The sequence below is a fragment of the Parastagonospora nodorum genome (genome assembly GCF_000146915.1).
Source record: "Parastagonospora nodorum SN15 chromosome Unknown scaffold_28, whole genome shotgun sequence".
Lineage (NCBI taxonomy): Eukaryota > Fungi > Ascomycota > Dothideomycetes > Pleosporales > Phaeosphaeriaceae > Parastagonospora > Parastagonospora nodorum.
In genome coordinates this window covers 119,096-140,923 of record NW_001884576.1, presented here as the reverse complement: position 1 = coordinate 140,923, position 21,828 = coordinate 119,096, and the positions used below count along the sequence as shown (strand labels likewise).

Sequence of the window (21,828 nt, the reverse complement as noted above, 5' to 3'; positions counted from 1 at the left end):
GTGACAAGACAATTAAAAAGAGACATACCAGCTACGTCAGAGCGTTGAGGGAAGCCAGTCGGGAAGATCCGGGGCTGGCTTTGGTCAAGCACCAACGCTCAAAAGTGCTGGGAAAGCGGCCCAACGGCGGTAGCGTTGAACGAAACGAGGGGCGGCGGGTGTATGGTGCAACGCTGGGGTCTGGGAGGCAGAAGGCAGAAGTGAGCGATTTGTTACATGCTCTGCGCACTCTTTTGTTGGACTGCTAGACGGGCGCAGCAGGGACTGGCTTACCTCGGTAGTGTGGCGCACGGTGGCTGGGCGTCGAAATTTTGAAACGATGCTGGGGCCTTGTGCGACGCAATCTGCCACCCGTGGACGCAGCTCGCAGCTCTGGCAACACGTGGGACAAGGCAACGTGTAGGTGCGGCGGAAAGAATGTGCGCCTTTTCTCTCGCGCTGCTCACACCAGTATGAGGCTTTTTCTTCTCCACGTAAAGTCCAACATGGGCAGCGTCTACAGACTAGTTCTCTTTGAGACCATGGGTGTGGTACGGTACGCGGTATGGTAAATAGATACGCTAGCACCGCATGCATCCTCACGAGGCGTGGCCTGCTTGCTGTCAGCTCCTCACCTTGCCATGTAGGTACCCATCGGCCCGTCAAACTTTAACAATCAAGACTCGCGGAGAAAGCAGTGCACGGCTTGACAAATAACAAATAAAGACCAGATACGTGGTTCGATTGTATTGCAATTTCCATGAGGGCCAGCAGGTGCATCCTACTCTTGTTGAACATGCGATGAGCAATTTTTGATACTGCAGCCTAAGCCACATCGAATACATCCAGCCCATATCGCGCTACTTTACACGTCTTATCGTAAATCGCGCCTTTTAACCGACGGCCGTTGTCATGGTTGGGCAGCAACCGCAAGTGTTTTCCCAGATCATTCTAACCTGTTGCGCACGCTGTCAGTAGGTTGCTATCTTAGTGAGCACGTCTTGTCTACCTCTGAATCAAATGCAGTCCCGATGCTGTATCGACTATCTCGCTGACACCTCCAGGTTTCAGATCAAAAGCTGCGTTCTCAAATTCCTTTTGCATGTCTCCGTGGCCAAAGAATCCACTACAAACGTTAGAAGTGACCAGTTCCTGCACGGCACTTTGGCACTTACAGATCGCCCCCTTTACGTGCGCTGCTACAGTCCGACTCTGTTGTCGCGAGCTCTGATAGCGACTTGGGGTTGGGGTCATTATGTTCGGCGGGTGCCTCAAATGCCAGGATTTGAGACTGGTATTTCTTGATCAGTTCCTCTGCTTCTGACTTGGACCGGGTGATTTTGGGTTCCCGCCAGCTAGCTGGGCGCCTGCTATCGCGATGCTTCACGAGCAGATGAGCAGCGCGAATCTTATCTCCCGTCTGCGTAAAGTTTGCCGGCGCAACGCCCTTTGAACTGTGGTTCGCTGCCATGAACTCCTTGAGCTTCTCGGGATCGGTACCCGCCGGAGGCTCCCATCGCGAGTCTTTGGTTTCGGGATGGAAGTAGTATGGCAAGTTCTTGGTGTTGGAGCGGCGAACCTCCCAGCCCTGGGGCAGACCTGTCTCCTCTGAAGACTATGTATTGTGAGTTGCGACCTGGATGGCGGCGCATGCACGGCTAAAGAGCTTACCATTGTTGATCGCGTGGAAGTTTTGAGGCGCAATGGGTATGGTCAGAAAGATTGAGATGGAGACAGTCGGTGCAAGAGTTGATGGAGAGCTGTAGGCGCAGATGGGGGCTGTTGCGAGGTTAGAAATCGCAGCTGCGGGCAAGGTTGGCAAGGTGATCGGCGCATGCGGGGGCGTTCCGTTCCTGCCTGCAACAAAGCACCCTTGGCAAGGCGACTATTGCGGCGCGACAGGGCCCGTGTGTTCTATCAGCCTTCTTTCTTAGACTGCTGAACCACAACGACTACCTTGTTCTTTCGCACACCAGACGCGCTTTTCCGATCCCAGACCACCTTCGCCTCCTGCACGTGGAAACTGCGCGCCACCACATCATCATGTCTTCACCAGCAGCAGAGATGGGAGGGCCCACCAAGAAAGAGCCCATCCTCTTCCGATTCTGCTCAGAATGGTGAGCCGCCTGGACGCGATGCCCGCACAGTTGCTGACGCAAACAGCTCCAACCTTTTGTTCCCCCGCGAAGACAAGTCTGAGAACAAGCTCCTGTTCGCGTGTCGCACATGCTCCTTCACCGAAGAGGCGCCCTCATCCTGCGTCATGCGCCACGACATCTCCTCGACGGTCGGAGCTACGGCGGGTGTGACGGCCGAGGTGGCACAGGATCCTACGGTTGGTCTCTCCAACTCCATTTCGCAAGCCTCTGTTTCCGAGGAGCTGCCGTGCTGCACCATGTGCGGCATGGACATTGTCTGCGTCGAGTGCGGCGAAGACTGGGCCCCAGGCTTTGTGCTGGAAGCCGAGGACGAGCAGCCCGCGGCAGGTCCTCAAGAAACAGAGTATGAAGACTATGAAGATTACGAAGATGACGAAGACATGGACGACGATGATTCGTCATGAGCCATCTGCGCTTTGTACTTTGGCTTGCCTGCTTTTGAGCCAGCTTGCTAACTGTACTCGCGTCTAGTTGCCGCGCATCCAGAAACAGTGCATGGAATGCGGCGAGAACGAGGCCGTCTACTTCCAGTCTCAGCAGCGAACGGCTTCGACTGGTATGGTGAGTCACAACAACCCCCAACACGGTGCCCTGGGGCTTACGAACTGACGAATTCAGGCGCTTTACTATGTGTGCTGCGGTTGCGGTAACGTCACGCGGGTCAGCGACACGAAATAAGGACTCTGGGAAGTATGAAAAACAGCATTGGGCGGGCGTTTGAAAATTTGACATTTATTGCCTGGAGTTGTGGAAGAACCCTCTGATACCCGTGGGTATTTGTACTGTGGCATACACATATTTTACAATATCCCTGCGCTCCATAGACTCCTGAAAATGCATCATGATCCCTCACCATGTTATACGTGCATCGGTGCCAGCGACAGGATCTTTGACCACTGCATGCCCTTCAGCTCCGCTGCCACGACACCACTGACTCTTGAGCCGATCGGTTCGCCGGCCTTGTTCACCAAAACGCAAGCATTGTCATCGAATTTTACCACGCTGCCGTCTGGTCGCTGCCACTTCTTCGCCGTCCGCACCACAACCGCGTGTCGCACGTCTCCTCTTCGGACCTTGTTCGCTGCGCTGATCGAAACGCTGTTGCCGGTCTCGGGACCAAAGTTTCGCTGTTTCTTGACGACTACAACGATGCGATCGCCTACATATTGTCAATATCCATTGCCCCTCCGCTTTCCACCGGCACCTTGCACATACCGACTTTCGCAGGTCGCTTCGATCGCAGAACATTGACGCACTCCACTATGGCGGCGCCCGAGTTGTCGATGCAGTTGACGAGGGTCTAGATTGTGTTGCATGAGTGGCTGTCTTGTGATCGCCGGCCGTCGATTTCCGTACCTTGAGCTGAATCATCGTGTCCAACCTCGTCTATGGGCCCTGGCGAACGTCTCTTGTCTGGTCAGCGCTGTTGGCTGGGTCCGTTGCGCCGTTCGATATGTGCTGCAACACAAGTTTGCAGATGTCGTCGGGCCATGCGGCGGTTTGCCGTCCCACATGTCCCTTAGCGTCGTCGCTTGCGTTGTCATCCCTTCACTCCCAGGTGTCCGATCCTGGCAGGGATGTCTCCAGCCGCAACTTTGGGCGCATTAGCCTTGCAACCGCTTCTCCGCTGACCGCGACTCAGCGCCATCTGGCTTCGTGTCTGCCCGCGCCGCTCCTTCCTGTCGCCTTTCGTATTGTCCCTCATTCCTTCCTTTTTCGCGCCGCGTTGCTATTGTCGTCCATCAGGTCGGTGAAAACGCATGGTACGCTACGGTTCACTCTACGTCACCCCAGCCTCTCTCCTTTGATCACGCCAGCAATTGCAACCCCATGATTGTCGCGACCACCGTTCAACTACTCTAGACGACTAATTACACGTCAATCTTCCAAACCCGCCGTCATGCCGCCTTCTAAAGCGGAAAAAAGGGGACTCACGCTGGAGAAGCTGGCCTCGTACGACGACGTGATCACAGATGCGCTGGTCGACAAGGTGGGCTACTACACCAGTAGCACGCGACAACAAGTTCGCGTGCATCTCCAGAACTGCTAGCTAACCAATGCGCCATGCAGATCTACTACTGGGCGACTATCCGCAAGAACCGCGGCACGCGCTTCACCGCATCGCGTGGCCTTCAAGAGGAGGATATCGCTGGTGTTATCCGTGAGCAGGTGATCTGGGACAAGGACCCCGTGGAAGCCGTTCAACAGCTCTTGGACCTGCCTGGATTGCGCAAGTACATGAAAGGCCTCAGGGATGAGAAGGACCAGGACCAATTCAAGCGCCATCTTCGACGTTATGTCAACATCTACATGCCAGACTGCCCATTCGAGGTCACCACCACGAACCGCTATACCATCACCGACCACGAAGCATCCATCACTGCCCGCCGTGACATCAACCCGCGCGAGGAAATCAAGTACCTGACAGGAGTCCAGGTTGCTATGACAGAAGAGCAAGAGAAGACTCTAGAATTGGCGCGCAAGGACTTCAGCCTTGTCATCTCAAGCCGAAAGAAGACGCGCTCATTGTTCCTGGGACCCGCACGTTTTGCCAACCATGACTGCGACGCCAATGCGCGCCTCTCCACGAAGGGCTATGATGGCATGCAGATTGTTGCAGTGAAGCCCATCAACGAAGGGGACGAAATCACGGTTTCCTATGGTGACGATTATTTCGGCGACAACAACGAAGAGTGCCTGTGCCACACATGCGAGGATCGGCAACAGAATGGCTGGGCGCCTATGAAGCGCGTTGAAGACAGTGATGACGAGGACATGGAAGAGGCAGAAAGCCCAGTCGAGAATCCATCAGAAGCTACATCCAGCGGGACTGCTACCTCGGGAGGGAAACGAGCACGCGACATCACAGAAGAAGACGCGGGTGCAGACTTGCCTCCAACATCCAAGCGAGCCAGGATCGAAAAGAAGCCTTCGCCGACGAAAGCGCGCGCTTCCGATCATCTTCGTGAAGCGACGCTCAAGAAGGTTCACAGCACATCTTCGCTTCGTCGCGAGATGCCAGTGTCAAGCATCGAGGACCCGTCTGCCAACATCAACGTCACTTCTCCGCAAATGACACAAGACATTCGCAACCAACAACGCGACGGTCTTCTCACCGTGAGTCTGGATGAAACCAGCTCGTCCCGCGAATCGACACCACAATCACCACTGATGGCTGCATCGCCGAAGTCTTCGCACTCTACCGATGCCACGTCTGTCGATGATGAGCATCATGTGGATAGTCTCCCAAAGATTAAAGTTGAGCCGGAAGTTGTACACGAGAACCCCGCTTTGGGAGTGGCTACAGTGAAGGAGGAGGTCATTACAACGACGGTAAACGCCCCGTGGCCCTCGCCGCCTGCAGAAGACGACGAAATGTCTGATCTCAGCGAGCTCTCCGACAGTATGGAATTTGACAGTGTAAAGCAACAGATCGTCAAACGCAAATTTCGCCCAACGCTCCGCACCACGCGGTCCAAATCACGTTACGAAGTTCACAATCGCGTTGGCACACCAGTCTCGAGCGCGGTAGGGCAGGACGGCGAATGGGTTGAGAACCCCCGCAAACCCGGTGACTACATGACCAGCAGCTCGCTGCTTTCGGCCAAATTTAGCAAGTGGGTCGAATGTCAGACCTGCGACGTACAGTTTGTGCAGCAGGACGGGTACAATACCCGCAAGGAGTGCCCGCGATGTGAGCGTCATTCTAAGCTCTACGGATATGCTTGGCCCAAGACCGAGCGCGAGGGCAAGCATGACAAGGAAGAGCGCATTACAGACCACCGTATCGTACATCGTTTTGTCGATCCAGATGAAGAGCGCGAGCTGAAGCGCGGCAAGACGAAGAAGATCCTCAAAGAGTCCATTCGCGAGAGATTCAGTACACCTCGAAGCGGCAGAGAAAGCATGAGTGCGAGTGTCGAAGTTGATAGTGGACGTAAGAGGAGGCGAGTGCGCAAGACGATGTAAAGATCGTCCGTCTTTGAAGCGATGGGTCATGGCATATTGGACAGCATCTATCTTGGGATTTGAACATATTTGGCGCAGTGGGACGTTGCATACCGCGGCATGGGGGAGGGAGTTACTTTCGAGCCACGGATTCGTGTGGTCACGCCTCGGCGTCACTTTTTCTACTATTTACATCCGGGCATTCAACACAGCTTTCATCTCCCATTGGGACGGAGACCGGCGGTTACTGGCATTGTACGATACCGTAGATGAGGCATGAGAGACGCAAATACATCAACGAAACATTTGCAATCTAAAGCATTATACATTGCAGTTGAGCTCGAGCGTCTCTAACTAACATCTCATGCCAAAATCCCCAACACAAGCCCCCCCTCACCAAGGCATAGCATCAACCTCATCCACCCTCCCCCATCTTCTATCCTCCCTCTCCTCCTCTTCCTCCCCATACCCCTCCCCATGCCCCCATCTATGCTTCACCCTCCGAAGCACCACCCTGCCCACCCCCCACACACTCCCCGCCAACACCGTGCCCATAATCCCCGTCGGCGCAAGCACAAACCCCGCGCCCGACACCACGGTGCCGAACGCGCCCGCCCCAATCGTCGCAACTAGGCTGCCAATGGCGACATATTTTGCGTATCGGACTAGCCGCCAGAAGAGGAATATTGTCGCTGAGCGCAGGACGCGCAGGAGGGTGCGTGTGCGCCGCGAGGATATGGCGTTGGGCGCGGATTTGGGGTCGTAGAGGTAGCGCAGGTTGCGCTTTGTGGTTGCGAGGGCGGTGCGGGAGTGTGTGTCGATTTGGGTTTCTTCGGAGGCGAGTGCGGGCGCCATTTTTATGTGAAGGGAGTGGGATTGAGTGTGGGGATTGTTTGTTGGTGCGGGGAGGTTTGGGCGCAATCGGAGCTTGAGAATTTTGGGGTTGTAAGTGGTAGTTCGTCGAGGGCTGATGACATCATGGAACGCGCGAAATATTTTGGGGGTGCGAGATTTGAGTTGGGTGAACTTTTTGGCATTATCATTATTGTCGTAGTATACATGAGTGGCTAAGTAATTTTCGCTGGAAAGGCTGGAATGTGCATAGGATACTCTTACACGCTATACTCATACAACGCCCCGCTTCATCCTTCACCAGCGATCAAACCCGCTAAATGCAGAGCTGAATTGGCTCGCATACTGACTTGTCATATGACACTCGCTCGCCTGCGCTTTCTCCAAAGCCTTTGGCATCCACTCCCTAATCTTCTCCTCTCTGTTATGATTCGAAGGGTGCGATAGACAAGATCTGAGGCGGCCCACCCTGACCCAGTTTCTCCATGCGATTCCAGAACTTCATCGCGGCCTCGGGGTTGTAGCAGCCTTGTGCCATCATCATGAGTCCGATGTAGTCGGCTTCTGCTTCGTGTTTGCGAGAGGCGGGCATGGAGAGGAAGAGGTCGATGAGCATTTTGCCAGAGTAGAGGGAGACGTCGAACATGGAGAGGGCGATGATTCCGAGGAGTATCAGGGGGGCTTGCGACATTCGTTCACTATGGTAATTATGTTAGCGCTTGAAAATAAGGAGGTTGGTGCACGAACGCTGTGTGATGTGCGACGACATGAGCGATCTCGTGGCCGAGGACCGCTGCGATGCCATCTTCGTCTTTACAAAGCGGCAGTATGCCTGTGAACACAAAAACCTTGCCGCCAGGCGCAACGAAGGCATTCTGTTCTGGTGAATCAATCACATGAACCTCCCATTCCAAGGACTGGAGACCCTCTCCTTCTGCGTATGGCAAGAGCCTCTCCAAGACCTGCTTCACCTTCCGTACTCTCGGGTCACTATCTGACAGAAACTGTCCTTGGTATTGCTCTTTGACCTGGTCGACAGTTGACTTGCCCAGTGTTTCCTCTAAGCCTGGAGATATGATGTTGAAGCGCCTCCGACCTGACACGGGCACTTGTTCGAGGTTGTAGACATAGACGCCTCCAGTGCCTGCTGTGATGATGCCGACATCGCGATAGAAGGTCGGTCGAGCTGCCCAGCGAAAGAAAAGACCTGCTATGCCACCGGAAGCCGAGCCAAATCGCTTGTACTGCGGGCCACGACCGAAGCGTTGTTGCTTGTATGTGCGGAAGGAGGTGTGATCACGGAGGCATCGCGGGAAGGCTTGTGACGGTCGCGAAGGCGCTTGAAAAGCTCGGAGAGGCGGACGTATGCGAAACATGGTGGAGGTGAGGAATGTTGGAGTAGCAGCTCTGACGTAAACCTCCGCGGAAGTGCCAAGACTGAGGCCGTCGCTATCAAGATCCATGTTGCGCCTTCCCTCTGCTAAAGAACCTATGAAGAATTCTTCGCGCTAACTTACGGTTTCAAACTCAAGTCTGGATGCCTTTCCTTGGGACATTCAAAATGCGTACTTCCAACGATATGGCTTTGTGGCGCATGCTAGGCTGCAAGGGTCATCCAGCTGAAATCACTCTGATCTCGAGTCATCTCAGCCTGGCCCTCCACGACCCCTCTTGCGATCCAGAATGTTAGTAACTCTGCATCAATAGCCCTCCGGTAGACGATGTATATGGTCTTCACCTATCCTCAGCTTCGACCATGACTTCTCTGCTCTTCCAGTGGTGGACGGGACTCCGGGCACTGCTGAACACACGCTCTGATTATATTCCCCTCTGTCAGAGATGTGAACGACTCGAGCTCCTTGCCAGTGTCAATGAAATGCCGCACTCCGATAACAAGTATCGTGGCCCTCTACTCGCCAGAATTGACAACATCCCCATCGACACATCATGTGTTCTTTGTGCAAGACTCGGCCAATACCTTCACCACCTTGTATCCGAGACTTCTTCGCAGCTTGTTGGGAAGACGCGCTCAGTCGAGTTGTTGCAGTACCAGCATTTCCAGTATGGAACATACTTTGCAATCCAGTACTGTGTTCCTGGCCGGGAACTACGAATTTTCCTCGTGGAGCCTGCGATTCTTCTTGGCTTTCTTGAAGCAAGCATTACACACCCTTTTACATCTGTTACATGCCAAAACAGTTCTGATGGAATGGCGACTGGACGGCTCTGTGATCCGGCTTCTATCGATACAAACACTCTGAGGGAATGGTATGAACAGTGCAACAGCAATCATAAGCATGCTTGTGGCAAGGTCAACCAAGATGGAATGAGACCCGACAGGCTCATCGACTGTAGACTCCGGGAGCTATGCGACAGTGATGAACCCTACGTGTGCTTGAGCTACGTTTGGGGATCAATTCTATCAGACCAGGATTCAGCGAGCTGTACCCTCCCCCAAAAGTTACCTGCAACTATTTCGGATGCCATGGAAGTCACGCTCCGAATCGGTATGAGGTATCTATGGGTAGACCGATATTGCATCGACCAGGACAATGAGGTTGAGAAGCATAACATCATTCGGAATATGGACGCCATCTGTGAGTGTATTTCTGTATAAAGAAGGCTGTCACGCGACCTCAACAAGGGCGTCTTGAAAGATGCCCGTACCATTTACCGACACTCCTTCCCACCAAGGCGGCTCGTTACACTCTATTGCTCATACGATAACTCACTAACCGCGCACGCGACAGATGGCGGTGCAGAGCTAACCATAATCGCTGCCGCAGGCCATGGTCCTGGCTATGGTCTTCCCGGTTTATCACGTACACGGGAGCCCCAGCGCACTCTCAAGATTGGAAAACGCGTCTTCGTGGCCGTGGAAAATCCTGTCATAGAGATCGTATCATCCGAATGGAATTCTCGGGCCTGGACTTACCAGGAAGCATTGTTGTCACGCAGACGTCTCGTCTTTACTGATAGACAGGTATACTTCCAATGTTGCCTTGGTCACCGCATGGAAGGCGTGCAGTTACCGAATTTTATGGAATTGCCACTGAAGACTCGAGCATTTCCGGAAAGCGGCATTGGCATCAGAGCAGTCGAGATCTACGATCGTCTAGAAGAATACTACGCGAGGAAGCTTTCGTTTGACATTGACATATTAAATGCTCTTTCGGGCATCTTTCGAGCTTTTCAAAGGCGCCCCTTTGGCTCTGGGAGCCCCTACGCATTGCACTTCTATGGGATTCCAATTATTACCTCAACGATTGGGCCCCTGGGCTTGGCCAACCCGCATGTACCATTCGCTGCAGGCTTAGCTTGGCGAGTAGTAGGCTGTGGCCAAGAAGCTACCATAAGCAGTACGGCTAGAATCAGCAGCAATTACCCCTCGTGGACCTGGGCATCACTCAAGGCCCAGCGGCCCAAAGAAGATCCTGGCGAACTGTCGTTTCTGTATCGCGATTCTTCCAGACTCCCCTGGCTTGATGAGATAGTCCGAATTTGTTTCCACCATCAATCTGGTGCTCAAATGAGCTTGGTAGACTACGTCAAGCATGACTGTGATTATACAGCGTTCTCGCCACGCATTTACGTCACGAGCATGACTTGTTCTGGCAAGCTACTACGCAGTAGTTCAGATCGGGCCACATTTGTTCCCTGTCCAGCCATGACTGTACACTTGGATCAAACCCCCTCAATTGCAACGCGCGATACAGTTGCTGTATATATTGGCTACATGAAGAAAGGCTCGCGAGTGTTCATGGCCTTCTTGTTGGTTGAACTGCTGGACAGTGGACATTGTCGTCGTCTGGGTATACTTTCCGATCACTTGCTCGATGACATGTATCGCTTTGATCACGAAATCTCTAACAACCCCCTTACCGACCCCGGTTTGTATTTTCGAGATATCTGTGGCGGTGGCGAATGGCATGAGAAAAGCTTGGTGTTGGAATGATGGGCACGGCGGTCCTTTGCCCCTTGTGCTCGCCAGGACAAAGCGAGCCATTAATCCCCAATCGAGGTCGGCTGTAGCTTGAATCCTCTTGGCACCATACACCCATTACTGCACATCGGACGCGAACGAAACGGCGCGAGCTCCCCGAGCCAGCAATCCCACCCATATCGAAACGAGGATATGTTACTTCCTAGGGACTGTGGCAACGAACAATTCTCAGAGCCATCGAAGTTACTGCTACTGTAGATAACAAGCAGTTCCAGTTACAGCTCAATATCTACATGGAATCCAGCAAAGACTTCAGGCGTCGAGCATTATCTGGCCGTGATTATATAGCACCTACTCATTCGGGATGTTTTATACTGTGCTTTTTCTACTTTGGCTCTGGTGTCATTCAAGCTAGATGTAAGGGTCAACGGACATGGCAAGACAAACGTAGATAAGATGGCGCGCCGAAATGCCTTGTTTGGGCGCCTTGGCCATGCGACCACATGGCCCTGAGATGACTTCCTCACAACAGGTGGACTACTTATACATAATCTCCTCGGATTAGGAGTATATGCAGGAAGCTTACAAATATGTAAGGATGTACCACATCTGCACAGTTTTCACTGCATATTCAACATCCCTAGAGTTCATACATTCATTATCATTATACACTCTCAATATTCCACCTCCGCAATCCCTACCACCTCACATATGAATCCTAAACCTCTGCTTGACCGCCTTCCTACACATGGGACACTTACTCGGCCGAATAGGCAAATGGCTATGTTTGACAGGAATCACCACATCGGCGCACCACTGACACATGACCATGTGACCACATGGTAACAGAGCGACATCAGCCAATTGTTGATAGCACACCTGACACTCGAGCTTCTTGGTCATTTCCTCTTCGCTCATGGCATCTGGACGACCGGGCTGGTTGTCGAGCGTCTGTGGAGGTCGCTCGGGCGGGGGTTGGAAGTGTGAGTGCATCGAGTGCCGGGCAGAAGTTATGGCTTCCGAAGCTAACCGTAGACGGTGGAGCTCGGAAGTGATTTGTTGGATCGAAGTTTGAATCTGTGACATGCCGTTGCCGTTGGCATTTTCGCCTGAGGCTTCAATGTTGGGTTCTACGCCGTCTCTTGCCTGGCCAGGTGTAAATGCAGTTAACCCTGCTTCAGGCTGAGCGCGTTCAAACTCGGCCATTCTTTCCGCAAGCATGGCCTCATATCTCGCCTGATGTCTGAGGAGCATGGCCATGCCCGCTGGACTTGTTTCTGCGGCGGTGGGCAGAACGGGTGACGAAGTTGCGGTTACACCCGACTGACTGGGTCCTGATGTCGCGGGTGTACTAGATGAAGACTGAGCGGACGTCAAATCCCGATCATGCCCTGCGCCTGTTGAGGGTCGCACCGGAAGTCTGTTGTATCCTTGTGCTTGTCGCACCCTGTACTCTCGCATCGCCTGTGACCTAACAAACCGCGCCCCCTCGCTCGGCTGCAGTCTTCGCGGAGCATAACTCCAAACATGATCTTCTGCGCCTCCGTCCAATGCGGACTCGCGCATGACTCCCCAGAGCAGTTGTTCTTCAATCTCACGTCGTTCGCGAGCGGAGAGACCGTCAAGTGGCGGTGGAGCAGTCGTGTTTGTTGCTCGCCTCTCCTCAGCTTGATGATATCGGTTTTCTGCTCTGTTGTACAGGAGCGAGAGCGGCGATTGGTAGTCGTCTTGTTGTATGTCTTCCTGTGTACCAAAGACGCGGGCGAAACGTTCTCGAGCGCGCTGAAGTCTGGCTTCACCTCTGTTCAGGGGTCGTGGTCGATTTGCAGGCTGTGACGCCTCTTCGGTCATAGGCTGCTCTGCGGGTACGAGATCCGGTAGTGACTCTGGCGTTAACACCTCTGGCTGTTGAGCCTCCTCGGGATGTGGCGCAGTCTCTTGTGGAGCTCTTGGAGTCTCCTCGTCCTCCACTTCTGCAAGCAAACTATCCAACGCCGAGTCGAGACTCTGTTGGGGCTCGTCCGGTCGCTCTTCCTCCGACGTCAAGCGCCTCCTCCTCAGCCTGTTCTCCGGTCTCCTAGCATCGTTCTGTACACCCCGTCTAAGCTGATCTAACGTCCGCGGCAGGAAGCCCGGGCTAACCTCCTTGAACGGTTCGCCTATTACCGGCATGTGCTGCTCAGTGCCATCCTGCAGCTTCGCAACACGATAGCCTTTGTGGAACTCGAACCATCTTTCTAGGAATTCGGTCTGATCAGGTATCTCTGGTATGCGCGTCTGTGCTAACTCGAGTGGGGGGTCTGTGGCAGCGAGGCGGTTCGTCCAGAACTCTATTCGCAAGTGTCAGTATTGCCACTGCAGTGGAAGACTAATTGGCAGCAAACATACCTTTGCAGAACCAGCAGTAGCCTTGCCAGCGCGTGCCCCTCTGGACGAAGCCAATACCATCAATGTATACCCTGTATGTCCGTGAGTGAGCCCGTTCATCCGCACATGCACAGCAATTGGGCGTCGAGGTGAGTCGGCACGATGTCGCGAGCTTGTGGGGACAATGATCGTCGAGCCGCGGACAATCCGCCGTGAGCGTGCCCATGGTCCTGGTCGCTTAGGGGTAAATGTACAAGCAGCGCAGAACGATCACGAGACGTGCGAAGAGCAGTTTTTGAATGTGTTTGATTGAGTGAAGTCTGAACTATCAACGGATGAAGTAGCTCGTCGTGAACCAGTGGCGGAAGCCGGTCGCGAAGCACGCTAGCGTGGACAGGTGGGGCAAGCCGTTACGGAAAGCGCGTTGGGCGGGGCGCGCCCGTAGCTCCTTCCTTTCACCACTCATAGGTGGGTGGCCAATCAGATGCTGAGTCACTGGGAAATACACAGCCCCGAAGAGGCTGCAATGGGCGATATAGCTCGCACTATGTAATCATCACTGAAACAACATCGACTTTCATTCTCCAGCACTTACTAAAATCTTCCTTCCTTTACCATCAACAAAGTCAAACTTAAACCATCTACCATCACCATGCCGTCGTCAGAACGCCACATCCAAGTCCACGACCGCTACTCCCATCCCCTCTTCAAATTCTCCCTTCCCTCAAACCTCACAACACTAGAATTTCACTCGCTACTACCCAACTCCCTCTCCCCCCAACGGCCCGCCTTCACCTTCCCCGCCCTGCTCAACTGGCTCACCCGCCTGTGCGCAAACCTCGATCGACAAAATGAACCAGCCCACCCCTTCCACAAACACCCGTACAAGCTGCGCAGCTTGGATATCCAAGCTGTAGACTGGTTCTGGCGTGATATGCCGGGCAAGGAAGATAAGCTGGGCTTTATGAAGTTACAGGCGGAGGTTACCACGGATGTGTATGTGCATGAGGGAGAGGAGAAGGAGAGGAGTGATTGGTTGCCTGGAGCGGTGTTTTTGAGGGGTGGGAGTGTGGGGATTCTGGTGAGTAGTCATTATGCACACAACAGACTAGACGAAGAGAGCTGATACACATCAGATCGTCGTCCAACCCTCCGACGCAACAAACGACGACGAAAAACACGTCATTCTAACAATCCAGCCTCGCATCGCAGCAGGCTCTCTCGCCTTCGCTGAAATCCCAGCCGGCATGCTCGACGGGAATTCTTTCAAGGGCACGGCTGCGAATGAGATTGCCGAAGAAGCAAAACTCGTCGTTAAGGAAAGTGATCTCATCAACATGTCCGAACTCTCTCTTCCCGATACAGACACGCAAGAAAACATCGAGGCGGCCATGTATCCCAGTCCCGGTGCGTGCGACGAGTTCATTCCACTGTTTCTGTGTCAGAAACGGCTGTCGAGAAAGCACATGGAGTGGTTGAAGGGCAAGGCGACGGGGCTGAGGGATGAGGGCGAGAACATCACGTTGAAGCTTGTGCCGCTGGATAAGGCGTGGAAGGAAGGCAGTAGAGATGGGAAAACGCTGGCTGCGTTGGCGTTGTATCAGGGGCTTAAGGGGGAGGGGAAAATTCCTGAGATGCCGAAGGAGGTGGAAGAGGAGCCTGAGGAGTTGGAGTGAAGATGGAGGGATGTAGACTGAGACATTTAGAGGCGTGTGGATGAGATACCCAAATATGAAACGAATTTTTTCATTACTGTAAAGTCGTCGACGCCTTTTGTAACTGTGTCACCGCTTCATAGGCTGCGGTTTCGCCGCCACCGGCCCCATCAAGTTGAGTGCATGATCCTGATCCTTCAAAGTCCACAGCATTTTCCAGCCCATCACCATACTCAGCCCCTCCAGGCAAAAATGGCAAACATCTAGCAACAACCTCTACAGTAACACACTCCCCACCCTCCTTCTCGATCGTCCACTTTGGCAAACCATCCTCCCCATGTTCCACACTCATGATCCCCACCCTTGCACCCCTTGCAACATCCATACCCGCATATGCCTCCACCGCCGCAGCGACCAGCAGACCCGGCCAATCATGATGAAACGTCAGACCCAAAAGCGGACGCTCTCCATCAGCCGGGACCTGCCAGACGCGCTATTTCAACACATACGCCTTTCCTCTGCCAGTTAGATCGAAGGACAAGACTTTCTCCTCGTGAATATGTTCTTCTGTCTCGAAGCGGTATTTGTAGGGGCTTTTTGTCGCGCGAACGAAGTCCTGGAGCTGATCGAGGAGTTTGTCGTAGGAGAGTTCGTAGTGGTGCTGAATGCTTGAGAGGGAGGAGAAGATGGTGGATGATCGGGTTATCACTCGGCCGGACCAGGTGTTGAGGAAGAAGACCTCGCGGGGCGGCATTTTGGGCAGCTTTTCTCGGACGGGGAGATGAATCGATTCCGATGGGTTTTATGTGTGGAATGGGGCAAACGGCGTGTGTCGCAGATTTACTTGCTGAGGAACCCGTTGGTGTGTGTTTTGTGTTCGCATGTCCTGCTATGACGCGGGTTCTGCATGTTGTTGTGCTCTTCGGACTACCACTAGCGTCTCCTAGACGCTGTGACAGCATCAAACAGATTTCATAGCCCATTAAATGCATTTGTCTCTCATGACAACATCATCGTTGGTCAAAGTCGGACCTAAACCATTCGTTAGGAATACTATAAGACGACGCCGTGCGTTTGCTTGAAACCGAAATGTCATATCCTTACGTCTCCCTGTTGAAGTGTGCCAGACCAGTCCGGCTGATATTTCCTTTTCATGTCTGTCATGAGATCGACGAGCGATGCAGACAGAGTTGCAGAGCTAGGCCACTTCCACGACGAAAGCTCAAGCACAAGTAGTGCGTTGGAGTAGAGCTGGATCAAGTTGCCGCCGAAGATTGCTGGCATGTTCTGGATCAGGACTGTCCCGGCTCGGTACACCCAGTGCGGCGTCACGTATACGTGTATGCCTCCGAGACTGACTACAGCTTCTCTGAAGTTTACGTTAGCTTGATCTGCTCGGCATTTGGAGAACACTTACAAGACATGCCACGCGCTGCCCCATACTGGGTTGAGCAGAAGGTGGGTCATGTGTAAAGCAATGCGAACAATGGGCAAAAGTTCGGCGCGATCGTCTAGCCGCGGTAGCATCTTCTTCATCTGCTGCTTGGTAGCGTAATCGCCTTTTCGGAAGCGATTCTGGAGCCTGAAGAGCGAGCACATGTATTCAGCCGGCTTGTTCATGTCGAATGTGATCTCTGAGACCTAGATGAAGTCAATATTTGTATGCTTTGCAGTTCCGGATGAGGACCTACTGGCTCGGGGAACAGTGCAGGTCGGTCCAATGTTGAAGCTATGTGGTTCTCCATACTGAAGATTGTCATGTGCATATTCCTCAGAATCTCAATTTCTTTTGGTTGGAGCTCTTGCAATTCGGCTTTGGCTTGAAGGTCGAAGGCCAAACGACCGGCTAGCGCTATTTGCTGACCAGAGTTACCAGATTTTGGATCAAAGCTACTATGAATGGCAAGCAGAAGGACTGCGCGAAGTGTCGCGATGTTGGGGTCCATTGTCGCTGCTTCTAGGTGTTCCATGGCTTTGTTGTAGTACTTGGTCGCAAGCGCGCGGTACTTGAGAGAGTTGGCTTGATGGTAAGTCTGACGACCACTTGAATTCCACGTGTTCTGTAGATCATTCTTCTTTCCGGTGTTCGGTAGGACGTAGCATGACACCGAGTATATCATGTTCAGCGTGAAGATTTCTGTGGGCGTCAAGTCCGTCGGTACCTCCTCAGCTATGTAACGGCCGACCGGTAGCGACCGTTCCAGGATAGGATACACTGGCTGAATGACTTCCAGATACAACCCAATTAGCTCCCATTCTTTCGCAGCAGTGTTCTTCCATGTCAATTGCCAATCATCATCGTCGTCATCAAGCACCAGTGGAGCTTGCACTTTTCGTGGTTGCAGTCTTGGTGACCGCAGCAGACAAGATTCTGAGCCTAGGTATCGGTAGTCGTGACCGGCATAGGCAAAGTGATGATCATAATGCAGAGGTACGTCCTCAGTATTAGATTCTATCTTCAATTGATGGGTTAGACCGGTACTGTCTTCGGGAGTCTCGGTCGATGTTGCCGGTGACGGGTTCCCTCGCGGTGTAAGTCTGCGCACGTGATCCACTAGCTCCGCGATATAACTGAGGGCATGTGTCAGATACGTATATATCACAGCTACCCAGATATGCTCTTACGTCCGTGGCAGGTAGTCGTTTCGTCCATGGTCGTAAAACATGCACTCCACCCCCGCTTTCGTGCATTGTCTATCGGCGTCAATGAGGCGCTTTACGTAGCAGGACAGCACAACAACGCTTACCGGCACTTGGGCAGCAGTGTGTCGCACCCGCGCCTGCAGTCTCTGCACCTTTTGCACGCAGGCAAGCTCTGATCGCTGTCAGCATTCTCCAAGACATTCCAACAGGTTCAGCAAGGAGTACCTGAATAAGGACGTCTAGGTCCAACGGGGGAGGCGGCTGCGTGCCGCGTGCGGAGGCCATCTGTGGGGTAGTTCGGCGCCGCAATACAGTGCAAAGTCTAGTCAAGTAGTACCACAGATGATGCGCAATGCCATGTCTCGCACGCGACGGGCGTTGCAGAAGAAATGAATGGCGTCCAGGTGTGACGCGATTAACATTGAGACTGGGCGCGCCATCGGGCGCCTGCGATCTTATCTGGCAAAGCGCGCAAGCCTCGGAAACCATGCATAATCCCGTGCGATGCAGCCTGGCTCAGCGCTGTCATCCACCATCGTTCTAAGTCAGTCCGTGACACCTTTCGCATCTGCATTTCAGAGCCATCGACTGAGCCACGCATTACGCCATGTGGAGCGCGCTGCCGTTTTATGGACACGCGACGCTAGACTTCCACGATGCAGCAGCGCACCAAAGTGAGACGACGTGTGTTGGCATGCGCAAGGTGTAGGAAGCGCAAACTTTCGGTGCTATTCAGCCTCGCTAAGTGCCCGTACTTTACTGACTGCTCTAGTGTGACGGCAAGGTCCCGGCGTGCACGCGCTGCGTCGACGCGGGAGTAACATGTCTTGGCTTCGACTCTGCTACTCAGCGCGAGGCTCCTCGTAGTCTTGCTGACTTTCTCGAGGCGCATATCGCCAGCCTCGAGGGGCCGCGCAGCCTGGCGTCGCTGCAGCGGCCCAGCCAAGCGAGTGCCAACTTCCCATCACCGCCTGATTCAAACGAGTCTGATTCGAGATCAAGGCATTGGGGCACTGAAAAATGCGCCTTCACTGACAGTCTCGTGAACCAAGCCATGGAAGATATCACTCCGTCCTTCCTGGGGGTCTCAAAGGCACGACCCCTGTTACAGTGTGTCGTAAGAGGAACCCAACTTCCATCCAAGAAAGGTCCCGTGGTCTCCAGCGATCTCAACGAGAATAATCCAAGGTCGATTCTAAATCCACAGCCATCCAAAGCCCTGTTCCAAAATATCATACCAGACGAGGTGGGCGCGAACCAGCTCTTCCAAAACTACCTGGACCGAGTCATTACACAATATCCCATCTACCACCGTAACGATGTTACTACGGCATTTAACTCAATTTATCACCGCAAGGCTACAGTACCTGGCGAAGACTCGGTACGAAATCGTTACATAATATGCATAATCATGGCCATATCCTTAAGCACTACCGCAATAAGCCAAGTTCCAAAAGCAAACCAGATCGCCTTCCAACTAGTCCGGCATGCAATGCAATGGATACCAGAGGTTGCGACAAATGATATACAGGGGTTACAGGCTATATTGCTTTTGACACAATACATATTCCTCAACCCTCGCATGGCGGATCTCTGGCTTTTGACAGGTTTGATCAGCCAAGCAGTTATCGACCTTGGACTACATCAAGAACTACCGAATGACGCCAAAGTATCTACGTACCAACGGGACATGCGTCGGCGTCTGTTTTGGTGTGCATGGGAGATGGAAGTCGGGGTCTGTTGCATATTTCTGCGCCAGACCAGTCTACCAGTCCGGAACATAGATGTCGGATTTCCATATGAGATGGACGACACAGCCATCACACAGTCTGGCATTGACCGAGGAGGCCGAGTCTCAAAGTTCACGCAGCGCATAATATGTCGCTTCCGACTGATCGAGGCAGAAGTTGTTTCCGTCCTATGGCACGGCGAACCAATACCGCAGAACATGACTATTGAACACTGGGAACAGCAATGTATCGACGCAATGTCGCGATGGCGGCAAGAAATATATGCATCAGCACAAGCCAACAAAGACCGAGGACTCGTACAGAGATGGAAGGAGATGATGCTCTACTCTGACATTGCGTATCCCTACATCCTCGTCACGCTATACCGGCCTTCAAAACTCAACCCTTCACCCACAACAGAACAGATGATGATCTCCCTAGCGAACGCGGTAAAAGTCGCAGACGGCTATTACCTCCAAGCCGGAGCAGAAACCGGACGCATCAAATACGTCTTCCACCCCTGCCACCATGTCTTCAACTGCGCCGTAATCTTCCTCCAAGGCCTGCAGCGCTGCAAGCAAGAAGTCTCCGACACATATACGTGGAAAGAAGTCGAAGACTGGATGTACGTGTTTGCGAAATGCTTCTCCTCCATCGCCGAGCGCTGGGGCGCCGCGAAACGCTGCTTGGAAGAGTACGACAGACTACTGTTACCCATCAAAAAGGAGTACATGGATTTCTTGGACCAAAAGGCCAGGGCGCAACGGCCGCTTGTTCAGCCGGAAATTTCGATGCCGGAGGGCATGTATGATTACTCATCTATGGGGACAGCTCCGGCGCCGGCGAATATCGACATCGATGAGGCGTATGATTACTGGACGGTGTTTAATCCGACCACTACGATTGATACGACGGAGGCGCCAAATGCGTTTGTGTATAATGTGGCGCCACCGCAGGATTGGAATGCGGAGTTTTCGTTGAACTTTGGGGTGGAGCCGGATGTATGATTTGACGGGTTATGTGCTGGTGAAGTGATTTCTTCTGTTGGTTTCGGCACGTTTGCTGTAATTCTGGAGCTTTGCGAGAGCGCTTTTGGGGGGTGCATATCGGAATGTGCTAGCGTTGCACTTGATATACGCTGGACATTTAGTGCGCGCTGTGTGAAAGCTTGAGATCTGTGTCAATACTTATATCGGAGCCCTGAAGGCTCCACAGTCCATAGATCTCATTGTATTCCTGATGAAATTTCATATTGAAGATGTACAATCTGATCCATTCCTAACAACGTTGAGCGCGCAAATTATGCAATCAAACATCTACACCCCCCTCCACCTCAACCCCCCTAATCCTCCCACTCTTAAACTCATCCACAATCTCCCCCATCGTAACCCATTCCACGCCCGGATGCCCATTAATCCACTCAATCAGCCTCTCATGCAGCATCACCACCTGCGGCTTCCCACTGACCTGCGGATGCACACTAATCGGGAAAATGAAACTCCCATCTTCCGGACACTCGCGGTACAGGAATTCAAACTGCTCTTTCCACAGCCGCTCGATGACGGCCGTGTCGACGAAGCCGTGCGTGGAGGGCTGCGAGAGGGACAGCTGGAAGGGCGGCCAGTCGTCTAGGTGCCAGTTCGCACAAATCTCGACGATGGTGGATGGGTGGAGGGTAGACATTGGGGTCATCCAGGATGAGGCGGGGAGGGAGGTGTCGGTTGAGGTGTAGGTGGTGAGAGAGGGGTCGGGGAGGTAGTAGGGTTGAGAATCGTGGTGCATGAAGGAGTGGTCGTATTCCTAAAGAACCATCTTTAGCTAATGATAGACCGGGTTGTACGATGTGCTAGACTCACGATCCCAAACTCTTCCAAAAGCTTGACGGTCTCCTTACTCGTGCTCCAAGCTGGGGCGGTCCAGCCTCTCGGCTTCTTGCCGACGATGTTTGTCAAGACATCGATGCTCTTCTTTAGTACATCTCTTTGCTGCTCTTCATTCAGAGTTGATACGAATTCGTGCGTGTATCCATGCAATCCGATCTCGTGGCCCTTGTCCACAATCTTGCGGATTTGCTTTGGAAACGACTCAGCAGAGTGAGCTGGTGTAAACCAAGTCGCTTTGATGTTGTATTTATCCCAGAGCTTAAGGAGGCGATCGATGCCTACTGTTGCCCCGAAGACGCCACGCGATACGTTGGTAGGATCTGCTGGTGCGCCATTTTTTTGGTGTTCAACCTTGATTTGCTGTCAATGAAAAGAACTGCAACATGAGAAAGGAAAACTACCATCCAGCACAGGCATCGACGTCGATTCCATACGAGCACAAAACACGCTTTGGCATATTTTCCAATCTTCAGTTCTACCAAGTGTTTCCGAGTGCACTCATTGGCGACGAGCAAACATTCCTTAGTTACACAGGCCATCTTTTATCACTCCACCAGCACCTCATAATTCTTCCCCGGCAATAAAAATGTATAATGACGTGACTTCACACGCCATCTCCACCACCCAAAATACACATTCGGGTACGATGCCCGCCGTTCCTGCTGCATG

The 21,828-nt window shown here is 53.0% G+C and overlaps 12 protein-coding genes across 12 annotated transcripts; 5 read left to right on the top strand and 7 right to left on the bottom strand.

The window, feature by feature from the left end:
* Positions 1–984: 984 nt before the first annotated feature.
* SNOG_13763 (hypothetical protein) lies at positions 985–2,391 on the bottom strand (the record flags this gene model as incomplete). The annotated part of the gene is given in 5 exon segments (XM_001803917.1): positions 985–1,105; positions 1,155–1,587; positions 1,651–1,864; positions 1,953–2,105; positions 2,125–2,391. 5 exon segments carry the CDS (start codon positions 2,389–2,391, stop codon positions 985–987), a joined length of 1,188 nt encoding a protein of 395 aa, XP_001803969.1.
* Positions 2,023–2,542, top strand: SNOG_13762 (hypothetical protein; the record flags this gene model as incomplete). Its single annotated transcript, XM_001803916.1, has 2 exons — positions 2,023–2,096; positions 2,143–2,542. 2 exons carry the CDS (start codon positions 2,023–2,025, stop codon positions 2,540–2,542), a joined length of 474 nt encoding a protein of 157 aa, XP_001803968.1.
* Positions 2,543–2,842: 300 nt separating this feature from the next.
* Positions 2,843–3,601, bottom strand: SNOG_13761 (hypothetical protein). The gene is made up of 3 exons (XM_001803915.1): positions 3,495–3,601; positions 3,354–3,438; positions 2,843–3,297 (listed from the first exon to the last, which is right to left on the bottom strand). Exons 1-3 carry the CDS (start codon positions 3,507–3,509, stop codon positions 2,996–2,998), a joined length of 402 nt encoding a protein of 133 aa, XP_001803967.1. The 5' UTR covers positions 3,510–3,601; the 3' UTR covers positions 2,843–2,995.
* A 437-nt stretch (positions 3,602–4,038) lies between these two features.
* SNOG_13760 (hypothetical protein) lies at positions 4,039–6,107 on the top strand (the record flags this gene model as incomplete). Its single annotated transcript, XM_001803914.1, has 2 exons — positions 4,039–4,161; positions 4,209–6,107. The coding sequence occupies 2 exons, from the start codon at positions 4,039–4,041 to the stop codon at positions 6,105–6,107; spliced, it is 2,022 nt and encodes a 673-aa protein (XP_001803966.1).
* Positions 6,108–6,479: 372 nt separating this feature from the next.
* Positions 6,480–6,941, bottom strand: SNOG_13759 (hypothetical protein; the record flags this gene model as incomplete). The annotated part of the gene is made up of 1 exon (XM_001803913.1): positions 6,480–6,941. One exon carries the CDS (start codon positions 6,939–6,941, stop codon positions 6,480–6,482), a length of 462 nt encoding a protein of 153 aa, XP_001803965.1.
* Positions 6,942–7,362: 421 nt separating this feature from the next.
* Positions 7,363–8,401, bottom strand: SNOG_13758 (hypothetical protein; the record flags this gene model as incomplete). The annotated part of the gene is made up of 2 exons (XM_001803912.1): positions 7,363–7,636; positions 7,686–8,401. 2 exons carry the CDS (start codon positions 8,399–8,401, stop codon positions 7,363–7,365), a joined length of 990 nt encoding a protein of 329 aa, XP_001803964.1.
* Positions 8,402–8,694: 293 nt separating this feature from the next.
* SNOG_13757 (hypothetical protein) lies at positions 8,695–10,893 on the top strand (the record flags this gene model as incomplete). The annotated part of the gene is given in 3 exon segments (XM_001803911.1): positions 8,695–9,206; positions 9,225–9,535; positions 9,689–10,893. The coding sequence occupies 3 exon segments, from the start codon at positions 8,695–8,697 to the stop codon at positions 10,891–10,893; spliced, it is 2,028 nt and encodes a 675-aa protein (XP_001803963.1).
* Positions 10,894–11,501: 608 nt separating this feature from the next.
* Positions 11,502–13,474, bottom strand: SNOG_13756 (hypothetical protein; the record flags this gene model as incomplete). The annotated part of the gene is made up of 4 exons (XM_001803910.1): positions 11,502–11,521; positions 11,643–13,211; positions 13,270–13,340; positions 13,410–13,474. 4 exons carry the CDS (start codon positions 13,472–13,474, stop codon positions 11,502–11,504), a joined length of 1,725 nt encoding a protein of 574 aa, XP_001803962.1.
* A 426-nt stretch (positions 13,475–13,900) lies between these two features.
* Positions 13,901–14,924, top strand: SNOG_13755 (hypothetical protein; the record flags this gene model as incomplete). Its single annotated transcript, XM_001803909.1, has 2 exons — positions 13,901–14,329; positions 14,361–14,924. 2 exons carry the CDS (start codon positions 13,901–13,903, stop codon positions 14,922–14,924), a joined length of 993 nt encoding a protein of 330 aa, XP_001803961.1.
* Positions 14,925–15,396: 472 nt separating this feature from the next.
* SNOG_13754 (hypothetical protein) lies at positions 15,397–17,023 on the bottom strand (the record flags this gene model as incomplete). Its single annotated transcript, XM_001803908.1, has 4 exons — positions 15,397–15,666; positions 16,008–16,272; positions 16,321–16,544; positions 16,595–17,023. 4 exons carry the CDS (start codon positions 17,021–17,023, stop codon positions 15,397–15,399), a joined length of 1,188 nt encoding a protein of 395 aa, XP_001803960.1.
* Positions 17,024–19,350: 2,327 nt separating this feature from the next.
* On the top strand, positions 19,351–20,138 carry SNOG_13752 (hypothetical protein; the record flags this gene model as incomplete). Its single annotated transcript, XM_001803907.1, has 2 exons — positions 19,351–20,081; positions 20,108–20,138. 2 exons carry the CDS (start codon positions 19,351–19,353, stop codon positions 20,136–20,138), a joined length of 762 nt encoding a protein of 253 aa, XP_001803959.1.
* Positions 20,139–20,708: 570 nt separating this feature from the next.
* SNOG_13751 (hypothetical protein) lies at positions 20,709–21,494 on the bottom strand (the record flags this gene model as incomplete). The annotated part of the gene is given in 4 exon segments (XM_001803906.1): positions 20,709–20,743; positions 20,758–21,076; positions 21,133–21,433; positions 21,469–21,494. 4 exon segments carry the CDS (start codon positions 21,492–21,494, stop codon positions 20,709–20,711), a joined length of 681 nt encoding a protein of 226 aa, XP_001803958.1.
* Between the last annotated feature and the right edge of the window lie 334 nt (positions 21,495–21,828).

Coding starts and splice junctions, on each gene's coding strand:
- SNOG_13761 (XM_001803915.1), bottom strand. Junction 3,298..3,353: donor GAAGCGACCTGCGAAAGTCG/GTATGTGCAAGG, acceptor GACAATATGTAG/GCGATCGCATCGTTGTAGTC.